The 20,445-nt window shown below is 35.9% G+C and overlaps 1 protein-coding gene across 4 annotated transcripts in view; it reads right to left on the minus strand.

Annotated features, from left to right (window-relative positions):
- Positions 1-1,347: 1,347 nt before the first annotated feature.
- Positions 1,348-20,445, minus strand: part of LOC18044682 (callose synthase 7) — a 24,694-nt gene continuing 5,596 nt past the window's right edge. For 2 of the 4 annotated variants that reach the window (XM_024185404.1, XM_024185406.1), the window contains exons 7-42: positions 19,913-20,002; positions 19,694-19,785; positions 19,422-19,545; positions 18,364-18,507; positions 18,202-18,278; positions 18,025-18,112; positions 17,048-17,170; positions 16,847-16,964; positions 16,326-16,594; positions 16,151-16,203; positions 15,949-16,009; positions 14,712-14,793; positions 14,572-14,621; positions 14,365-14,451; positions 14,043-14,147; positions 10,442-10,536; positions 10,268-10,349; positions 10,022-10,185; positions 9,794-9,917; positions 9,564-9,667; positions 9,345-9,450; positions 9,101-9,252; positions 8,451-8,560; positions 8,242-8,361; positions 8,088-8,156; positions 7,781-7,961; positions 7,578-7,689; positions 5,921-6,043; positions 5,717-5,835; positions 5,524-5,607; positions 4,250-4,362; positions 3,948-4,177; positions 2,925-3,725; positions 2,766-2,816; positions 2,465-2,647; positions 1,455-2,046 (exon numbers count right to left, since the gene is read on the minus strand). In XM_024185404.1, coding sequence (XP_024041172.1) covers positions 1,792-2,046; positions 2,465-2,647; positions 2,766-2,816; positions 2,925-3,725; positions 3,948-4,177; positions 4,250-4,362; positions 5,524-5,607; positions 5,717-5,835; positions 5,921-6,043; positions 7,578-7,689; positions 7,781-7,961; positions 8,088-8,156; positions 8,242-8,361; positions 8,451-8,560; positions 9,101-9,252; positions 9,345-9,450; positions 9,564-9,667; positions 9,794-9,917; positions 10,022-10,185; positions 10,268-10,349; positions 10,442-10,536; positions 14,043-14,147; positions 14,365-14,451; positions 14,572-14,621; positions 14,712-14,793; positions 15,949-16,009; positions 16,151-16,203; positions 16,326-16,594; positions 16,847-16,964; positions 17,048-17,170; positions 18,025-18,112; positions 18,202-18,278; positions 18,364-18,507; positions 19,422-19,545; positions 19,694-19,785; positions 19,913-20,002 — 4,941 coding nt within the window. In that variant the 3' untranslated portion in view covers positions 1,455-1,791. Of the gene's footprint in view, positions 2,047-2,464; positions 2,648-2,765; positions 2,817-2,924; positions 3,726-3,947; positions 4,178-4,249; positions 4,363-5,523; positions 5,608-5,716; positions 5,836-5,920; positions 6,044-7,577; positions 7,690-7,780; positions 7,962-8,087; positions 8,157-8,241; positions 8,362-8,450; positions 8,561-9,100; positions 9,253-9,344; positions 9,451-9,563; positions 9,668-9,793; positions 9,918-10,021; positions 10,186-10,267; positions 10,350-10,441; positions 10,537-14,042; positions 14,148-14,364; positions 14,452-14,571; positions 14,622-14,711; positions 14,794-15,948; positions 16,010-16,150; positions 16,204-16,325; positions 16,595-16,846; positions 16,965-17,047; positions 17,171-18,024; positions 18,113-18,201; positions 18,279-18,363; positions 18,508-19,421; positions 19,546-19,693; positions 19,786-19,912; positions 20,003-20,445 lie in introns of all 4 variants that reach the window. The other 2 variants (XM_024185405.1, XM_006437055.2) reach the window with 2 other exon arrangements.

Genomic DNA, 20,445 nt, shown 5'->3' on the forward strand with positions numbered 1-20,445 from the left:
AGACAATGTGAAAAGAGGGAGCTATGAGTGTTGAGTTCAAGGTGGAGATTGTTGAAATGAACTCAAACTCGTCAGAACAACTTGTCGTTTTTAAGTTGTGAAGATGAGTGACATGTCATTTCAGTTGAACAAGATTCCAGAACTGACAACTTGATAATGTCATACAAAACCATTAAACCTCACGTGATTAACACACTCCTGCTATAAGCTTAAACGACATAGCTAGCAGTCGTTTAGGGAAGGCTTTAAAGTGGTGCGTGAGGAGCTCGTGATCAAGTTGGTTAAGGCTGTTGAATTTGGAGGGAAATTTCTGGATCTGTTATGCCTGTATAACAGATATATATACAAGCTGGTTCTGGTGTAATCTTGTGATATCGAGGTGAGATTGATAAGGCAGCCATAGTGAGAGTTAAGCTTTGTGAGTGTTCTCTGTATTGCGAGTTATCAACTTTGTAACTTTGAAGCTTAATAAAGTTGCTCCCTGTGTTGTTTTCTCTAGTGGATGTAGGCACTCTCAAAGGTGTTGAACTACTTAAGTTCTTGTGTGTCCTTGATTTGTTTGAGCTGTGTTCTTTGATCTGTGAGTTGTTTCGATAAGCTAAGGTTTAATTCTTGAGTCTTTGAGTTTGAGTTAGACCTTAGGATGTGATTAATTCAGTGATTAAAGGGTTAATTTCACAACACAGCCAAACATGAACACAACACACCCAACTGAGAAACTAAACTGTATACGATTTTGAAGTATATGCACGGTGGGTAACTGGGTGGGACCACTCCAATTTCCTAACTGTTTTCCCCGAACCTCTTTAATTGTGACACATAAGTTTCTTTACACCAAGTGGGCCATCTATTTCAAAATTCTCCCTTAATTTTAAAGTTATTTTAACTTTCGCTTTTTTTTCTTGTTTTTTAGACGCGTGACGTGATGCAAACGGCTAGAAAATTTAGCACACATGAAACCAAGATGGTCATTTACAAATCAATATTCAATCCTGATAGGTACAATTTAAGAATCATTGGTGATAAAAAAGCAGCTTCTAATTTTCTTTAAATACATATGAAAAAAAGAAAAAATCAACAAAGTTGGATTTTCTAAAGGTGGGTTATGTTTAGTTTGGTATTTAGGTGGAGCAGCTTATCACTTTTTAGTTATAGCACTGAAATATTCGATAAATACTAATTATTGTAATTTAAAAATTAAGTTAATTTAATCCACAACTTGTATGATGAAATAATATTTTTAATATTTTTATCAAAATTATTATTAAAAATCATATTTACTACATACTATTTATTTATATTTTATAATTACAATTTTTTTCACAATAATTGTAGTTACAACACCTCAATACCAAACAACACCTTAATTACTTCAACTTGATGACTACAAAACAACATTAAATAAAGGGATTAAAATGTGTGATACTATGAACTTCAATTTGTTGCTGTCTCAGTCTAATCTTTTCTCCTGGTGACAATCATAGAAATCTGGAGACCTCTGCTGAATGCTTGATTGAAGAGCAGGCGTGTTTGGAACTCAGATGCGAATGGAAGCCACGAGAAAATGGCTATGGGCGCGAAGACTGGCAATCTCATTAGGTACTCGTGGTCTGCCTAGCTCCTTTGTTGAATCCCAAAATCCTATTGCCTTAAACAATGGCCTGCAAACTTGCCCAAACTTGTAAGGACAAACCAAAATGAAATATGATTTAGCAAGCACTGTTCATCAGTTATCTGTAGTCCCATCCTAATTGATTTCTTTAATTTAGCGAGTGTGATGAAAAATAACAATCATGTAGATTTTCCAGAAAATGTCTTGGTCCTGTCCTTTCTCCTGAGGAGAATCATAGAAATCCGGAGACCTCTGCTGAATGCTTGATTGAAGAGCAGGCGTGTTTGGAACTTGGATACAAACGGGAACCACGATAAAATGGCTATGGGTGCAAAGAGTAGCAATCCCATTATGTACTCATACGCTCTCGCCAGCTCCTTTACTGAATCCCAGAGCCCTATTGCCTTGAACAATGGCCTGCAAACTTGCCCAATCTGGAAACGACAAAGCAAAATGAAATATGATTTAGCAAGCAGTGTAGTTCATAGTTATATGTATTAAAGGACTGTAGTTAATTGGATAGTGTGTGATGAAAAATAACAATCATGCAGTTTTTCTAGAAAAGAAGAAAGATTTTAGGATTGTGAGAGTGAGTTTTTTAGGTATAAAAGTAAACACTAGGCAGCGAAGTTGGATAGTGAATAAAGTTAAGCAAAGAGGAGACAAAAAAAAGCATTTCATCAAGTACAATGCAGTAATTCACATGAGTAGGTTTTATTGCATGCACTTAGGATCGCAATATGATGATCAATTTGGAACATACTGAAAAAGGGAATACATTGAAAAAGTAACCCAGATTATAGATTTGGCTTATACTGTGTACTACCAAAAGTAGTTGAAGTTCAAACTTACCAGTAAAATGGCCCACCCAGTAGGCAGAAAAGCAAGCATGCAGGCAAATAAATCTGATATGGTGAGACTGCATACTACAAATAAGACGGTCATGACTGACATGAAGCCAAGGAAAACAAGTGCTTTAATCCTGAACATGAGCTGAAACTCGGCACCAGATCTTCGTCCGCCCATTGATACCATCTAACAAGAACAGAAAAAACAAAAACACAAGAACACTACTTAATAATATGCATACTTCCTCCACAATATGTGGGGTAAAGGTTCATCCCCTCAGTACAAGCGAATTTCGTTTCCATACCTTCAGAACTAGAAGGGTGGTTACTAGAACTAGCCAAGAGAGTCCATACACCTTAAAAAAAAAATTGGAGAATATGATAAATATAGCAAATATATGCCATAACAAAAGAATTTGCAGACCAATAAGCAAAATTTATTATCAGACAGTAATGAACTATACCACAGTATTCTTGCTACGATGAGCTATATCAAGGTGGTAGACAATTCCATACTGGTAAATGAAGAAGCGAAAAACAAGGATAATCTCAAGAATCCTTCCCCTTATATTTGAGAATTTGAGGTGTTCTTGTTCTTCATCCCACCATGATTCCCAACTTCTATAGGGCAGGGTGCCAATACCACCACGATTTCCCATCCACCTCTTCCAATCCGTCCAATCATCTACTGTTTTTTGCCAGTCAAAACCAGATGGATTGAACACAAAAGGAGCAAACAACCAGGAGCCAACCAGGAACCACATAGAGAGTGTGATAAACAAGTAAAATTTATTTGAACTGCGATACGAATGCCAATATACTTCATACAAGACCAATAGTATAACCAGCTCCAGTCCTTTCACAAAGTGACTTCGGGAGTACTGCCTGTAGTTCTCAGAAAACTTTGCATGATAAACAACAAATCCTCGACCAGTAGCTCGATATTTACAGCTTCCATGTAAGATTGTTTTGCCAAAATAATGCACTTTTGTTCCGAGCTGAAATGCGAAGAATACAGAAGCCAGCTGCAGCTGCATGATGATAAAATCACAGAGAGCACTGCAAAACCCTTTTTCGAGGCCAATTTCCATAACCATTGGAAGAACCAATAACAAACCAAGCTGAAAGACAGACTGTGTAGCCAAAGCCTCTTCGAGGGCCATGCTTTGATGCATGCCTGGATTCTCAAGAATCTCTCTTTCTAATCCACTCATAACCAAGTATAAACGTCCATACAAGAACACATACACAGTTAGCACAATTACCTGAAAAAGACAGCCTTGGATAAGTGACAATACATATATTGAATTGATTTAAATCATAAATTTTATATGAAAAGAAAAAAAATTGTTTCAAGAGACTATCATTGTACAATGTTGATTGGTGCAGAAACTCAACAAGTAATAGGTATCACGAAGGCGTGAACTATAAATCTATTGGAGCTCCTAAGAAACATTTAAACAATGAGACTAGTTTGGTTAACATACCATGCTACTAAGGTAGAATCCAACTGTTGTAAAGTAGAATGAAAGCATTCTAAAGAAGTCAAAACAGTGCCCGAGCCGGTAAACATCACGACTAAATGTCTGCTCTCCATTAACACCTGCAACCCTTGCCTCAGATAATGATAATTGATTCATACCCATGTCACGCCCCTTGCCTACTTGAATATATTCATGATGTGTTATGTATCCTCCACGGAGAGTTGAATTCATCCCTGAAGATTTCAACACAATTAGCCATCAGAATAGATTTCTAAGTTGATATATTCTGAAGAACTAAATATTACCTGCATATATATCCGCACCGTAGTTAATCACCCTTGAAGCCTTTCCAATGCCACCCCTTGTTATGTGGAAGATTCGGTCAAATATATCAGGATGACCATAGTAAAAACGTACCCTACAAAGTTAATATGAAACATTTAAAAGGACCTCCAATAGTAGAAAGACAGAAATAAGCTTTCCGCAAATTATTCTTCCCACGACTTTGCTTTTTTGCCTAACATCCATAAACTTTTAACTGATCTACAGTTGCAACATAGCTTATTTGTAAAAGAGAACCCCAAGAGGTTGGATGGAGCGGTACATTTGGATTCAGTCCAAAACCCCTTGGGGTCAGCTATCTGGGATGTTTACAGCCCACGAGTCTTTCCTTTTTCCCCTTGGATGCATAAGAACTTAATTTCAGGATTACGTTTCTATCCAATGCAGGTTGACCCCATTAACAAAGCTATCGAGCTTGTAGTGTCTGGCAGCATATTCCCAATTTAGAATTCAGTGAACACAAAAGGTCGAGAGATATTGGGATATATAGAAGAACAATGAAACAAATACCCAATGTAAGGCGGCCCCAATGGGCTTTGAACCCCTGATTTCTTGGTTGAATCCAAGGGTCTTTTACCAGTCAACTAAACCCGTTGGTGTTACCAGTAGCTGTAGTGTTTTGAGTGTTAATTTTGATTTGGCTTCACATTTTGCAGTGCTATTCATGTGTTTGGAACTAATGATGTGGGAAGCAGCCAACATCATAGAACTTTGTTAATGTGTACCTGGAAGATAATTAGGATGGAAACTTTTTCTGCTACTTGATGGTTTGGGATGGGAAAATCATATTTTAGGGTTTCCATAGGCTAAAGTGTTTTCCAGCATGTAGTTGGACATCAGGAAACTAGACCGAGGTTAGAAGACAAGTGGCTAAGTTAAACAACTGTGTAACTGGACAATGCAGATACATTTGTGTCTAACAATAGAATGGGACAACAGAGATAATAGTACAAGAGGTTTCAAACACAAACATGTGTTGGCACAACTATCAGATTAACTTACAAGCTCTGAATATAAACAAATTTTGGAGTATCATACATTCAAATACACTTCATACCAGTAAATGTTGATTCAAACCTACCACCCACCTTTTGTGGCCATACTGAGGTAAAAGGAAAAAAATGTTTGCACATAAAACACAAAGTCCCAGTTCCATAAGGATGAAGTCCAATGTAACGATTAAAAGGATTAAATGCAAGAACAATTAAGCAGTGATTTAAAATAGATTAAGGCTTACCTCAAAGGATTTACTAAAATTCGTTGGGAAATAGTGACAAAGCTAGTCTCTTGGTTGGATATGAACCATGCAAGTGATGACACACTGTATAACATAGACGGGAGAAAGTAGCATATATAAATACACTTGCTGATTGTGTAAACAACACTTTTTCCCAAATTCATCAAGATAAAATGGGTGTTGTTAGGCTGACCTTCCGGTAAAAATATGCTCCCTCAGACCCAATATTGTAGGTTCTCTCTGCCCAGAAGTAGACTTCAGGAATTCCTCCAATACATTTCTCATTTTGAAAGCCTCCTCAAAGTAATTGTCCTGGGAAAAGAGACAAGCACGGGAACACACATTGAACCACTTGTTACTATATCTTAAAAGAAGGCAGAAGGAGAACGAAAGTTACCTGATTCATGTCTATGGTCTGCAACGCTTCTCCACGAGTAAAGATAATGGCGTGGTTTTGATTCTCAGGTCTTCCTTCACCAATAACTGTTGGAGGTCCTGGAAGCTTGATCCGATATATTTCCTAGCAATACAGACAATAATCCAGGGATATTAAAAGCAATTTCTAACAAGAGATGGGAAAGAACTCCTCGCAAACAAGCATTGTCGTTGACATTTCTTTGTAGTTCTTTATCTGAATGACATAAAAAAGCCCATGATCTTGAACTATAGTTAGGCAGAAGGACATGCTCATTCAATGTGTTAGTGTATTTTTCAGTTACCATGCGCTCCACTCCATCCTCCTGCCAAGGCCGGAGTGCAAGGGGGGTTGCGATCCCTTGACCTTTTGCTTCCACTCCAAGAGGACAAACCAACTGTGTTGTCCCCTTGGGAACAGTGCATGCATGAGTATCACTAAAGTAGGTGGAAATTCAAAGCAAATGTCGTTAGGAAGTAGACTTAACTCAACTTTATGCTAAAGCTCAACCTTATGACAAAAAAACTCTTGCTCACAATTTGGGTTGGCTATCGGAACACTCTATTTGTACTGGTACGGAAAAGGGCGCTAACTGTATTTCCCCTCTGCATGCTCCACTCAATTTAACCTTGCTTATTGAGGATTCTCTCTTTTTTTCACTTCTCTTTTTTTTTTAAAAAAAAAAAAAAAATTCTCAATAACTGGATGATGAAAGGAGAATCTAGCAAACCAACATTTTGGTATGCTAACATTTTATAATGGACCAATTGCATTTCACATCATGAAGTTAAAATGCTATATCTTGGTGGAAATAGAGTAATTGTATTGACAATGCAACACCAAACTAAAGATATGATAAGATAGAAGAATAATTGGTGTAGAACCAATAGAGAGAAAAGAAAAGAGGAGAATAAACCGAGGAAATTGAGAGGGAAAACATCATCTTTATTCAGCAATCATAAGTCTGACTCACAACTGAATATAAGGCCACATAGAAATGGTCAGCAAACCCTAAAACTAATGTAACTCATCCAATAATATAGGTCACACATAAGACACAAGAGAGGCACCTACAAACAAAACTAACAACAATCTTAACAGAAGAAAGTTACCAACTAAAGTTTTTCCTAGTGTCCAACTACACATAAAGAATCAGGAACATGATTTTATACCTTGTTACTAATGAATAAATTACTTAACTAGATGGTTTTGAAAAATTAAGTCTCTTAAAAGTAAATGGACAATGCCAATGATTGAAGTTATAAGATTAATTTATACCTTGTTACTAATGAATAAATTACTTAACTAGATGGTTTTGAAAAATTAAGTCTCTTAAAAGTAAATGGACAATGCCAATGATTGAAGTTATAAGATTAAACAACTAACTGAAAGCATCCATCTTTTTCTCCTTTAATAAAGAAAGTTCATATTTTATACTAAATATTTCACAAAAGCAGTCCAAATCCCTTCTCCCTGCGATCAGAATAGGGTTCACTCTAAATGTCTTGCATCATTCAAACATATCTTACAAGTTGAACTAACTACTAACCACTGTAAGTACCTATCTAACATTAGCCATTTAGAAAATACGTCTTCAAGCATGTGAATTCTACATCAAACTACTGATTACTATTCATACCTCATCATACTTATCACCTCCCTTCAAAAGCACGGAGTAATGAAATTTCTGAGATTTTCCATTCACAATTTCCTCCCTTTCATCCAGGTAAGCAACACGCAGGGATGGATACCTGTACAGTGTTTACATAATTCAAAGATTGTAATTTGAAAACTAAATCACATGGAGATAGTGTAGTACATCAGACAACAAATTAAACTTACTTTATCATGAGATGTAGAATGTTCTTGTAACAACTTCGATCTCTCCAATCATCAGATTTTTTCTGAGCACCATAGATCTGACAAGAAGCAACATAGGTAAACTTCATATTGACCAGAGCTTGCGCAGAAGCCCTTTCATCTTCCTGACTTGATTCCATGATCCGATAGCCACCCAAAATTGCTGCATGAATAGTTTCTTAACAGTTTATTTAACATGCTATGGTATCAACTTTGAACAATACTGAAATAGAAATATGGAAGATGGCAATTTGGAATTGTAATTTATTCTCTGACAGAAAGCATAAACCATTGTCTCCTGCAGATTCCAGAAAGCATTGCAGTTCAAGAGCCTGCTTGTAGTACATCATCCCTCTCACTGGCAGAAACATATAGATATATTTAATGAAATAGCTATATAAATCATTCTACTACAAGATAAACTTCAAAGTTTTCATATGGACCTGTTCTAGAAAGTGTCTGCCCTCTGTAAGATGCCCAATGACAAGTAGCCTCCTCCTTGTCAGCATCAGAATAATTAAATTTAGGGTCATTTATGCGCTTTTGCAAATTCTTCCATTCATCTAATTCGCAGACAAACATAGCTGTTCAGTAAGTTTTTACCAATCAAAACAACAACAATGCATATTGCAGCAGTGGATCTAAAACTCACCAGGATATATTTTCTGTAGGTAAAACAAAGTTGATATTCCATCCTCATTTTCGTTATTAAGTTCATCAACAGAGTAAAGAACATCTTCTCTATAATATGGTGTCAAAACACTATATCATGGATCAAAAAAGAAACTATGTTAAAATAGAACATATACAGCTCTTAAACAAATTGGGAAAAAAAAGAAGAAAGAAAAGCGAGAGAGAGAGAGAGAGAGAGAGAACGAACATAAACATCCACATTTCTGACTCCTTGATGATAATTGAAAGAGAAAGAGGCAACACATTCATAAGAGATATGGACAATAGTGTTAAGCGACCAAAAGGGGAAGCAAATTGCTAATGCAACCGTGTGAAACACACGAACTTTCAACCCTTTACTGCCACTAGTGTTAAGCGACCAAAAGGGGAAGCAAATTGCTAATGCAACCGTGTGAAACACACGAACTTTCAACCCTTTACTGCCACTCTAATTACAGCACTGATGGTTCTCAAACAGATTGTTCAGTATAACAGCATCATAAAAATAAGGCAGTGTGTATGTTACATTAATTGTAACATAGGGGCTCCCTAAAAATAATACAGAGGATTTTCCTTTCTAGTGAGATAAGCTTCAATATTTCAGTAAATAAGTGTTTAACAATGACTGACCTAAAGGAGATCATGTCACGAACTTTTGGAGCACTTGGCATCTTCATAAATAAGGAATTTGCAAAGAAAGTTATACGACGGCGTGCATCCAAATTCGTTGGCACATTTACGGCAGATTCTTTGACAGTCAAGAGAAAATGGAGCCTAACCACCTATAGAAAATGAGGAATGTAATAAGAATACGAGAACCCAACATAATATTTTCAAGTGATAACTGAAACAAACAAATGACTAATAAGAGTACCTTTTCCCTCCAAGATTTATTCTCCATAATGGTGATATTTAGCTTTTCAAATATCTGCTCCTCTTTATCATTATTCTGAATTTGCGTGTGAAATCTTTCAAGGATTCTATGGGAAGAAGTGGAAACCCATATCATATACAATTCATCAAGGTTCATCAATCATATAAGTACAACTAGGTTTTACATCCAAAGTTTGAATTCATCAGCACTTGCACTTACTCAAAGCCGTTAACCATAATGTCCTGAAGGATGATTTTCATAATATCTTGGAGGAAATTAATTATCTGAGACTTGTATACGTCTACATCTTCATACTTAGATAGCTGTCACCCAACCCATCAACCAACTTGAGTACTCAGAACTGAAATTAAATCTACAAATTCATTGCTGAAGCACTCAGCAATAGGAGAAAAAAGGTAAAAAAGGAAAAGATAAAGGAAAAATATTACCAAGAGTTTTACAAACTTCTCCAACTTTTCACAGAGTGAAGGCATCCCAGCCATGCGAAATTCATTCAAGAACCTGTGTTGCTGAATGCTAATGTCTACGTTATAACAAATCTGCTTCACAACACTGCTCCATAACAGAAAAAAGGAAACAAACAATGAGATTTCCAATATCAGGAGCCTTCTGTTTATCCATGGAAATATTGGAAATAATTGGAAATTTACTCTTACTTCCTATCAGTTTCATCTTCCAGAAGACCATAAATTATTTCCCGGAGCGTCTCATAACATTCAATGACTGCTGAATGCATATAACCATCATTCTTTATCTTCCTAAATAAGTCAGTGTCCTCTTTCTCTTTAAAATCCTTTGCCATGTCTAATGCAATATGAATCTGTTATACATCCGACATAAGAAAGTAAGTTAGAAATTGAGCATAGCATAAATTAACATGAGAAACCACTCAAAAAGTTTACCTTGCTAGCAAGCAGAAAAGGTGGCCACTGGGTAACAGAGACATCATTTGAAGAATATGGCACCAGCAACAAGTCTCTATCCCTAAACAATTATAAATCAAAGAAAAAATTAAAAAATCATAAATGATGTCTCCGATATAAGACAAGCTTTTTAATCAAGGATGCAGTCCTAACTCATTGCTGATCAGATCCTCCTCCCGCATAGATTCTATGAATTTATTCCACACATGAGAAAAATTTGCAATATTCCTTCGTTCCGTAGACTCATCCTGCCACAGTTAATAATTTCTTTAGCCAAAGACACGAAAGATGAAAAGATCTAAATTGGTATGGGGACAATTTGATTAAAAATACTGAAACTCATACTGATGGAGGTTCTGTTAGAGATATGTACTTATGGGATTTCCATTATTTTCTTGGACTATCTTAGGGTTTTATCTTTTTCTTATTCATGCCTATGCCTATGAATAAGCTTGTGTAACTTTTAAATGTGAAGCTAAGGTCTAGCTCTAGTGGTAAGGAGCGGCTTTCCTAGGGCTTGGGGCCTGGGTTTGAGCTTCAATGTGTGTATGAGTTAATAATTATTTAAAAAAAAAATACACTGAATAATAAAGCATAATGCATTTACTTCCTACTACCTCCCAATTCTGATTTCTCATCCCTTTCTCTTTTCTCTCTTTCTTTCTTCAATTGTCCTACATCACATTCACTTATGATGTTGATGAAGAGTGGGAATCCATATTATACTAGGATTAGTTTCCTTATTAACTAAAGTTTAAAGACTTTAATTCCTTTCTAATTTAGAATTTTGTTTCCCTTTCAATTTAGGATTTTGTTTTACTTCATGAATTAGGATAATTACTACTACTATAAATAGCTCCCTCTTGTAGCCTTTAAAGCAGAGAATTTTGAGTTTAATAATATTTCAATTTTCAAATCTCTTTGTGAGTATTTGAACAATTAATTCTCGGTATTCTGCGGAATCAACGAGTCTTAATCCCTAAATTCACGGTATTCTTTTGAATCAATGTGAGTTTAGTTGTTCTTTTATTCCGGCATTCTCTAGAATCAACGGAATATTTTGAACTTTAAACTTCCGCTGCATCAGTTTGGTATCAGAGCCAAAACCTGGTATCACCAATCTAACTCCATCTACCACCAAACGTTCAAACCACCGGAAACTGAAGCCCTCCAAAATCGTCAGCTTTATCTACAATTTCCGGCCAAAACACCACTTTTTTCGGACAAACCACCACCACCATCATACTTACCAACCCAAAATCTTTCAGATCCACCCATCCTTACTCGATTTCCGACCATCGTCATCGGAAATCTAAAACTTTTGCTTAATTACAATTTCGGCCTAAAATTTTTATTTACTTTCAGTTTAGTCCCACTACCTTTTTAAACCCGAATTTGAAAAATGCCTCCAAGAAAAGCTCGTGATGCTCATACTGCAACTTACAATCAAGAAGATGTTTCTAAAGATGAAGCATTGGCTAGTATGACAGCCAGAATTGATATGTTAGCTGCACAAATGGCACGAATGGCAGAGTTACTTGACGAACGCCATCGTACTCCAGAACGTGAAGACAAATCAAGTGGAAGCTTTGCTAACCCATTCTCTAGGCGTCGACCTAGAACTGAGTTTACTGATGACAGAAGATGGGAATCTGGGTTGAGAATTGATATTCCCGAATTTCAAGGAAGTGGTCGACCTGAAGAATTATTGGATTGGATTAACGCTATTGAGGAAGTTTTCGAATACAAAGAAGTTCCTGAAAATAAACTAGTTTCGCTTGCCGCAACTCGATTTCGTGGAAGAGCAGCAGCTTGGTGGCAACAAACTAAGCTCACAAGGATTAGGCAAGGCAAAAAGAAGATTGATTCTTGGGAAAAGTTCAAGAAGCACTTGCGTGGAGCATTCTTGCCTTATAATTACGCCAAACTGTTATACCAACAGCTACAGAATTTAAGGCAAGGTAATCGATCAGTGGATGATTACACTACAGAATTCCATTGGTTGGTGGCACGCAATGACTTGACAGAGACAGAAGAACAACAGGTTTCCCGCTACATTGGAGGCCTACGATTTCAATTTCAAGACCAATTAAATTTACTTGACCCATACTCTGTTTCAGAGGCACACCAACAAGCCTTGCAGTTGGAGAAGCAATTTAGTCGACGTACTAATGACTCAAGTTTTCGGGGTGCTCGAAGTGTTGTTCGTGATAATTCAAACCCAACTTCCCAATTTCGTAATTTCACTCCTCCAAATCCTCCAAATAAAACTAGTAAACCTAGTGAAATCGGTCAAAGCAGCAAAACTCAATCCTCGGGTTCGGGATTACGCTGTTTTAATTGCGGAGAAAATGAGCACCGAATGACAGAATGTAAAAAGGGAGGAAAGTATGGTAAAGGCTTATTCGTAGGCACAGAGGAAAGCGAAGACTATCAGGAGGAAGACACTGAAGAGTTCACTGTAGAGCCAACTTTTGATAGTAGTGATATCGCTCAATCTGCTGAAGAACATGGTGATAAAATTGTGGCAGACAAAAAACGTCAAGCTTTGGAATTTCAAGTGGGAGATCTTGTTTGGCCTGTCCTAACTAAAGATAGATTCTCAACTGGTGAGTACAACAAGCTTTCTGCTAGGAAAATCGGCCCTTTGGAGATTATAGAGAAGATAAATCCTAATGCCTACAGGTTAAAGCTTCCTAGTCATATCCGCACCGCCGATGTATTTAATGTCAAGCATCTTATTCCTTATAGAGGTGATCATGATGAAGATGTGGTTGTTGACACTCCGAATTCGAGGGCGAATTCTCTCCACCCTGGGGGGAATGATGAAGAGTAGGAATCCATATTATACTAGGATTAGTATCCTTATTAACTAAAGTTTAAAGACTTTTTAATTCCTTTCTAATTTAGAATTTTTTTTCCCTTTCAATTTAGGATTTTGTTTTACTTCATGAATTAAGATAATTACTACTACTATAAATAGCTCCCTCTTGTAGCCTTTAAAGCAGAGAATTTTGAGTTTAATAATATTTCAATTTTCAAATCTCTTTGTGAGTATTTGAACAGTTAATTCTCGATATTCTGCGGAATCAACGAGTCTTAATCCCTAAATTTACGGTATTTTTTTGAATCAACGTGAGTTTAGTTGTTCTTTTATTCCGGCATTCTCTAGAATCAACGGAATATTTTGAACTTTAAAATTCCGCTGCATCAGATGTGAAGGGTGGATAGGATTGTAAATAGTACAATCCTCTTTTGGAAGCATCATGCCAGTATTATTTGGTGGGATTTCTAACCTCATCACTATGAGATCAAGAACAAGGGGAGGGCGAGGTGGATTCCAATGACTTCCATTTGCCAGCATTAGAGTCTCTAGCAAGCGTCAGTCACTTTCCATCAACCACTAAAGGTCATCAGCCAATAAAGTTCTTTTTTTTTTTTCCCCCTCTTTTATCTAGATTTTCACTTTTCCTGTTTCCTTGTTATTCCTATCATCATTTTTTTTTCTACTTTTTCTCCCACAATTAGATGTTATGTCCAGTATTATTTCCACCCAGCACTAAACACAGAACTGGAATATTAACCTTATCTGGTCAACAAATCTCATGCTATGCTATTCTGCAAGCAAAATGCAGCCTAGAGGGGAATAATTGCCAGCATTTATGTTTGGAAGAAAATGTAGCTGCATATGGAAATTATTTGAAGTTCCAGACAATGATGCAAATATTAATATGTCAGCAAGAATTAGCAGTACCATGTATCTTCGCTTTGTATCTACATCTGACGATGGCACAAGACACCGACAAAAAGCTGTTGGCACAGATTCAAATCTAGAACGCAACATCCCAAGCGTTTGTATCTAAGAAATGAAAATGGGTTCATACAACAATTATTAATATGAAAAAATGGAAATCATGATTATCTAACTGATGTAAGTGTTACTATAAACAAGTAGTTTGATGGATAACATCTTCCATATAAATCAATTATAGGATTTCCAGATCAATATATCTCACTGAACAATTGATCTTTTATTAACATGATTCCCCATAGTATGAGAACAACTGGCCACTAACCTCACCCACATGGCTTAATGCCCCATTTATCCCACCAAAAAGAGTAGAAAATATGGAATACCATATTTGAGTATCCATAAAATACACCTACATGCCGATAAAACAAGTCAAAATGAAAAACGTTAAAGGTTAAAACTGTAATATGCAAAACACAACATGAAGGCATAAAATTTGTTGTTCCCAAATATTCGTTTACAGCCCACTTACCAGGACAATTGGAGCCCATATTGCTATAACAACTCCAATATTATGGGTTACTACAGCAATTTGAGATGAAAACATTCTTCAGCCACATATAGAAGGTAAAATTATAACAGTTTAACCAAAAATAAAAGAAGAATAATTACCATTGGGAAAGAATTCATGCCACTCATAGTTATCGACATGCAACTTCATAATCAACTTCGAAGATCTGATTAGTGGCAATATCTATGAAGAAAATATGTAAATTATTGCTTTAGATTGACATGAGTTTGAGATGGTATTTTTAAATTTATGCACCACAGAATCAATTCACATGTTCTTCCCAATCAAAAGATATAGCTGCAGCACAAATAAAGCATAAAAGCATATAGCTATTGATAGGAATTAAAGGAAGTTTAACAGTTTGTATTTAATTCTTTATAAATATAACAACTTATATTGCATATATTCCATTCTTTTACACTTGATTGGCCTAAGATTGCATCGTTTCACAAACTCCAGTTGTTTTATAAAGCTGTGGTGGAAGCAAATACTACAGACCAGATCCTTGTTTACCAGTGCTCAATATCATGCTGCAAGTATAGAGAAATAGACCCAAATGTGGAATGCACTTAAAAGCATTTCAAGAAACCACTATGATTTGTAGCCAATGACAAACTGAGGAAAAAACAAGCCACCACAACGATATACGATGGCTTTGTGCCGATGTATATAGATGAAGATGGCACAAAGTTACCTACGAAGGATAAAAACAAAAAGTGAGGTTGCGGCAGGGCCCTCAAAGACTCTGCAAACAGACAGAATTCTCTCCCTTTACATAAGCATGAAACTTTATGTAAAAAGACATCGGATCAAACAAAATAAATTTGGATTGGGCTCCTTTCATGGTCAAGAGGGAAGTTAAATGACTAGTGATGGATCAAGGTGAAAGGTTAGAATTTAAGATGACACCATCCGTCATAAATCACTATGCCCGCTGAATAGAAGCATTAAACTAAAAGCCCATACAAAATGAGCACCTAGGAAAAAAAGGCCATATGCAGATAATGAGGAACCATAAGACTGAATTACGTGGGATGCCTGTGCCCGACCATGCCAGATGAAAATCATTATCATATAGATATTAATTATCATGGAGGTTAGGAGAGTCCAAAATGTTCAACCCAATTTTCTTGAGACAACTGGCAACAATACATATAGATACTAATTTAAATGAATTTTAAGATACATAAGCTTATCTGCACATGCAGACAAAAGTATTTACATGCATCAACTTCATGAATGATTTTAGGCATCTAACAGATGTGCTTGCACTTAATTCAGCACTAAATTTGAACTGTAGAGGTATTAATTCAATTAACATATATAAGAACAAATCACCTCCACGTAATAGCTGAATGGTAGCTTGCAGATTAGCAACAGGATCCAAAACAATGTATATCTGGGCACACAAAATTTATCTGTTAATGGAGAAGAGGCACATCCAAATCATAGCACTAGACTTTAAATCCCCCAAACTCCCAAACCCCAATAAGATAAAGGCAAAAAAGAAATGAAAACCAAAAGCATCCTCTTATCTTACTTCAGAAGTTGGAACATGCCTTCATGCAAGTCTCTTCCAACATACAGTTTCGGCTGCAGGATAATAAAATATACAAAAAGAACACTTATACAGTTTACTAAAAAAATTCAAAAGGCAAGAAAGAGAAATAAGAACAAGAACATCGGTGAAATGTAACCATTCTAGATATTCTTACCTGACCCCACCACATAAAAAGTCTGACGATAAGTGAGTTTGACTGCTCCATAATTCTCGACAATTGCGGAAGAAAAAATAGAAAAGCAGCCAATATATTGGGCACCAAATAAATTGCAACAGCAAAATTATATAAAGATCCCTGGCTTTGCCAAATTGGCAGAATCACTGCCCACACAGCAGCGACTGCAAATTTCAGAAGGTATCTTAGTATTTGGGTACATTTCAAGCTCCTCCAAGCATTGAAGCTGAGGACTATATCCAATGCAGCTGCAGGAAAACGAGTAGGAAAGTAAGAAACGATTGACTAAATTTGTATCAATCATCAACATGCTGTTGATGACAGGATGAACCTGCAGGACTATAACTGCAGCACTGTAACATAATCAAGCTTCAAAATTGCTAAATACAGAGATATAATACAGCTAAGTTTCATTCTGTGTATGATTACAAGTAGGCAACAAGGACTAATTATTGAGATGGAGAAACAAATTCCAACTTTTAATCTCATATCAACAATACCTTGCAGTAAATTAAGAAAAGCTTGAGTAATGAAAATGGTCAATACACTTCTGAAAACATCCTCATCAAAAACTGCAGCCGGTGATCCATCAGAAGTCCACGCAACAATTACCATAGCCTAAAAGCCATAAATTCAGAAACACAATTGATTTTTCCAAAAATGGCATAATAAAGTATCACATTCTCACACAGCTATGCCACCTGGAAAGCCATTATAAAGAATATCCACATTCGGTCAAAACTCCTATAGAGGTGCCAAAATGTGCGAGCTTCAACAAAATTAGTCTTGGGCTTTCTCGTTTCAGCAGGTACTTGGTTAGGCCTCTGCAAACAAACATATGAACCTTAAATACTAAAAAAATTAATAATAAATAGAGAAACATAATACCGGTACAAGGACTTCATTGCACTAATCTAGGTGACAAATACATCAAATCATTTGGGAGAAAGAGAAGCAGAAAATGTTAATCTTCTATCATTTTGATTCTGTATATCTACCAGATATAATGATGCTCAATTTGATGGTTCGAATCTCAAAATCTGAATTGCCTTACCAGTGATAAAAGTATTTTTCTTCCCGTCTAAATTAAAATGAGTCATATCCAACAGCTAAACTTCAGCAGTCTATCACTTGCCAGTTTTGAGAATAATATTGCAACGTTACCCATTAATTTCAGTATAAACAAAATCAAATGATCTTCTGATAATTGTAATCCTTTTTCTTGATAGTGGCTTCCTTATTCTCACCCCTTTTTGTTACAATTTAAAATAATTCTGGAGAGAAAGGAAGATTTGTAATGCAGGTTGAAATATTCTATTAATTCAAATATTATTTTACCAACCATTTTGAGTACCTTTCAATCAACTTAATAATTACATATGATTTTTGTGTGTATCAACAAAACATTGTCAAATGCAATATGACATGTGGTTCCTAGTGTGACACTATATCATCAACCAATGATCAAACTTATCTCTAGCGCAGGGAATCAAAAGATAATAAATGAATTTTTATATTTATGATTCTTGGAAATCATTAAGCAACAATACTTCTTCTATAAGAAACACAATACTCTTGAGTAAGTAAAAGATGATCAATACACTACGAATTTACCTTAGCATTTAAAAATTGAAAAAAATAAAAATAAAAATAAAAACAGCATAAGACAGGACTGAACCTCATGTGAAGGCAATACCACGTCTGAATGAACAAAAAAATCTGCTTTGGGGTCCATTGGCCACTTTAGACTAAAACACTTTCTGGACCTGAAAACAATTGTTGGGGTTTTGACGAGTTTCAGATAATAATTATCTGATTGAAGTATGAAAAAGAAAGTTACTATTAGAAAACTCACCAAAAGTACTCATTTAAATCATCATAGTTTCTCCACCTAGAATGGCTTGCCTTGCCCCCTTTGTTTCTCTTGGCTTCCTTTTTCCAACAAAGATAATCAATTTCCACATAGAAAGCTGCAAGTGTTGAAAAAGACAATATGTGCAATACAGCAAAACAATACCTTCTGCAACACCTGGTAGATGGGGGTTATGACAGTCTGCAGAAATGTTTCTTCATCAGGTGCAATTGTTTGGTTACCATGGTTCGTGTCTCCAGTGACAGGATGTACATTGCTAAGCAAAATTCCATAAACCACATCTGCCATCTTAGATAATCAGGAAACAGACAGAGGATTACTTTAATTCTGTGGAATTGACATACTAGATCCCCAGTCCCAATCTTGAATTTGCTATAACTGAATACGATTGCTTATATGATCATGGAGTTTTACCAAATCATTCATTATGGATTTTCCTATCATGTAAAATTTAATGACACTTATGTTTATGAAAAGCCATTAGCTATGATAAGAAGAAGCAAACCAAAGAAATCAGATTAACAATGGTATCAGAAACAATATCAGCATATAACTGTGTATGAGTGGGTTCTGTTACTGCTGCATTGTCTATGTCATATAGTTTTGGGAAATTCCACAGTGGGTTCTGTTACTGCTACATTGTCTATCTCATATAGTTTTGGGAAATTCCATCTAGAAATATGACTAATGACTAGTGGGAAATTATGACAAACGCGGTAGGCAGTTCAGATCGCTCAAATTACAGTGAGAAATAGCCAGTCGTAAACTCACGCATGCCTGTCAAAATTGCCAGCTCATACCCCAGGTTTGACAGGATAAACAAATGAAAGAGACATCTAAATCTAGGATCCTTTTAAAGTGAGAAGACCACATATTTCTGTTCAACCTCTTCTTCAATAAACTTCGAATATATGCACACTAATGACTAATTACTTTATAATTTTATTTCAGAAGATTGATGCAGAGATGATCTAGAGTAAGAAAAACCAGAGGACTCAAGACAGAACTTTATAATAATAATTGATGAACAAGTAAGCAACCTTCATCTTCAGTTGATCGAAGATTCACGGTTGCACTAGTCTAAAATACAAAGAAAGTTCCACCTTCCAAAAAATAATACTGCAAGACATAAAGAAACTCGCTCCCGCCTACAGATAGAGAATACTCACATCACCAATCGTATTTAGTGACAGTAAACTTACATTATGGAAGATGTAGCAAATGCATTCAGGCATAAAACGAATATTTGAAGCTTCACCCCAGATAAGAAGATAAAGCCCAATGTAGATAAGCTGTAGCTGTTGTTTGTCAGAACCTGGAGGAACCCTGCAAAGTGAAAATAATCCTCTCACTAAATGAAAATAATCCTCTCACTAAAGGATCATCTTGTTGTACACCGCATATTACAGTGTGTAAAAAATCCACCAATCCATGGTTTAAGCTTATAATTTTGGAAGGCAACATGGTAACTTACCTATTATTTTGTTCACAACACAAGTACTTACACCATGACCAATAGTTCTTAAAGATTTTATCCATCAAATTCTGTACAGTGCTGCTTCTAAGCTGAAATAAGCTTTTGTCAATTTTCAATATAAGAAGATATAAGGAATACAATTAAGACATATATTAAGCATATTGGCAAAATCTAAGATATCAGAAAGCATTAAGTGGGCAGTAGAAAAATATTTACCTGGGTATAGTCTACAAGATCCCTTTTTCGTACATCCATATTGGCAAGAAGCAGTATAAGGTGCTCCCTCTGATTCGCTATATTTCCTTTCTTCAAATTCCATTAAGAAGCACAAAAAGAAAGTTTCAGATAGAATGATGCTTTCTTCAAAAGAAATTCATTTGATTTTTAAGATATACACATAATTCACAGACAACATTGTACATATAGATCAAACCAGGATGATAAGTATCACAAGCTGGAGCTATCAAGAAATAATTTTATGAGTCTAAGGTTTTAGGTTAAGTAAGAATAAGATAAAATACAAGGGAATATGGTGAAAAATTATAACCATTAAGTGTCCTTCTTTTAGTTAATCTTAAGTCAATTATATATAAACTATAGAGACCGATGCATATGATGACCACAGAACTAAAGCGAGGATAATATATTTTTGCAAGTAGAAAATTATGTAACTGTTGAAACCAGCAGAATTAAAGTGAGGTGGATGATTAGAGAAGTTCAACTCCCCCCCCCCCCCCCCCCCCCCCCCC

Source organism: Citrus clementina, unplaced genomic scaffold (assembly GCF_000493195.1).
Source record: "Citrus clementina cultivar Clemenules unplaced genomic scaffold, Citrus_clementina_v1.0 scaffold_4, whole genome shotgun sequence".
NCBI classification, from domain to species: Eukaryota; Viridiplantae; Streptophyta; class Magnoliopsida; order Sapindales; family Rutaceae; genus Citrus; species Citrus x clementina.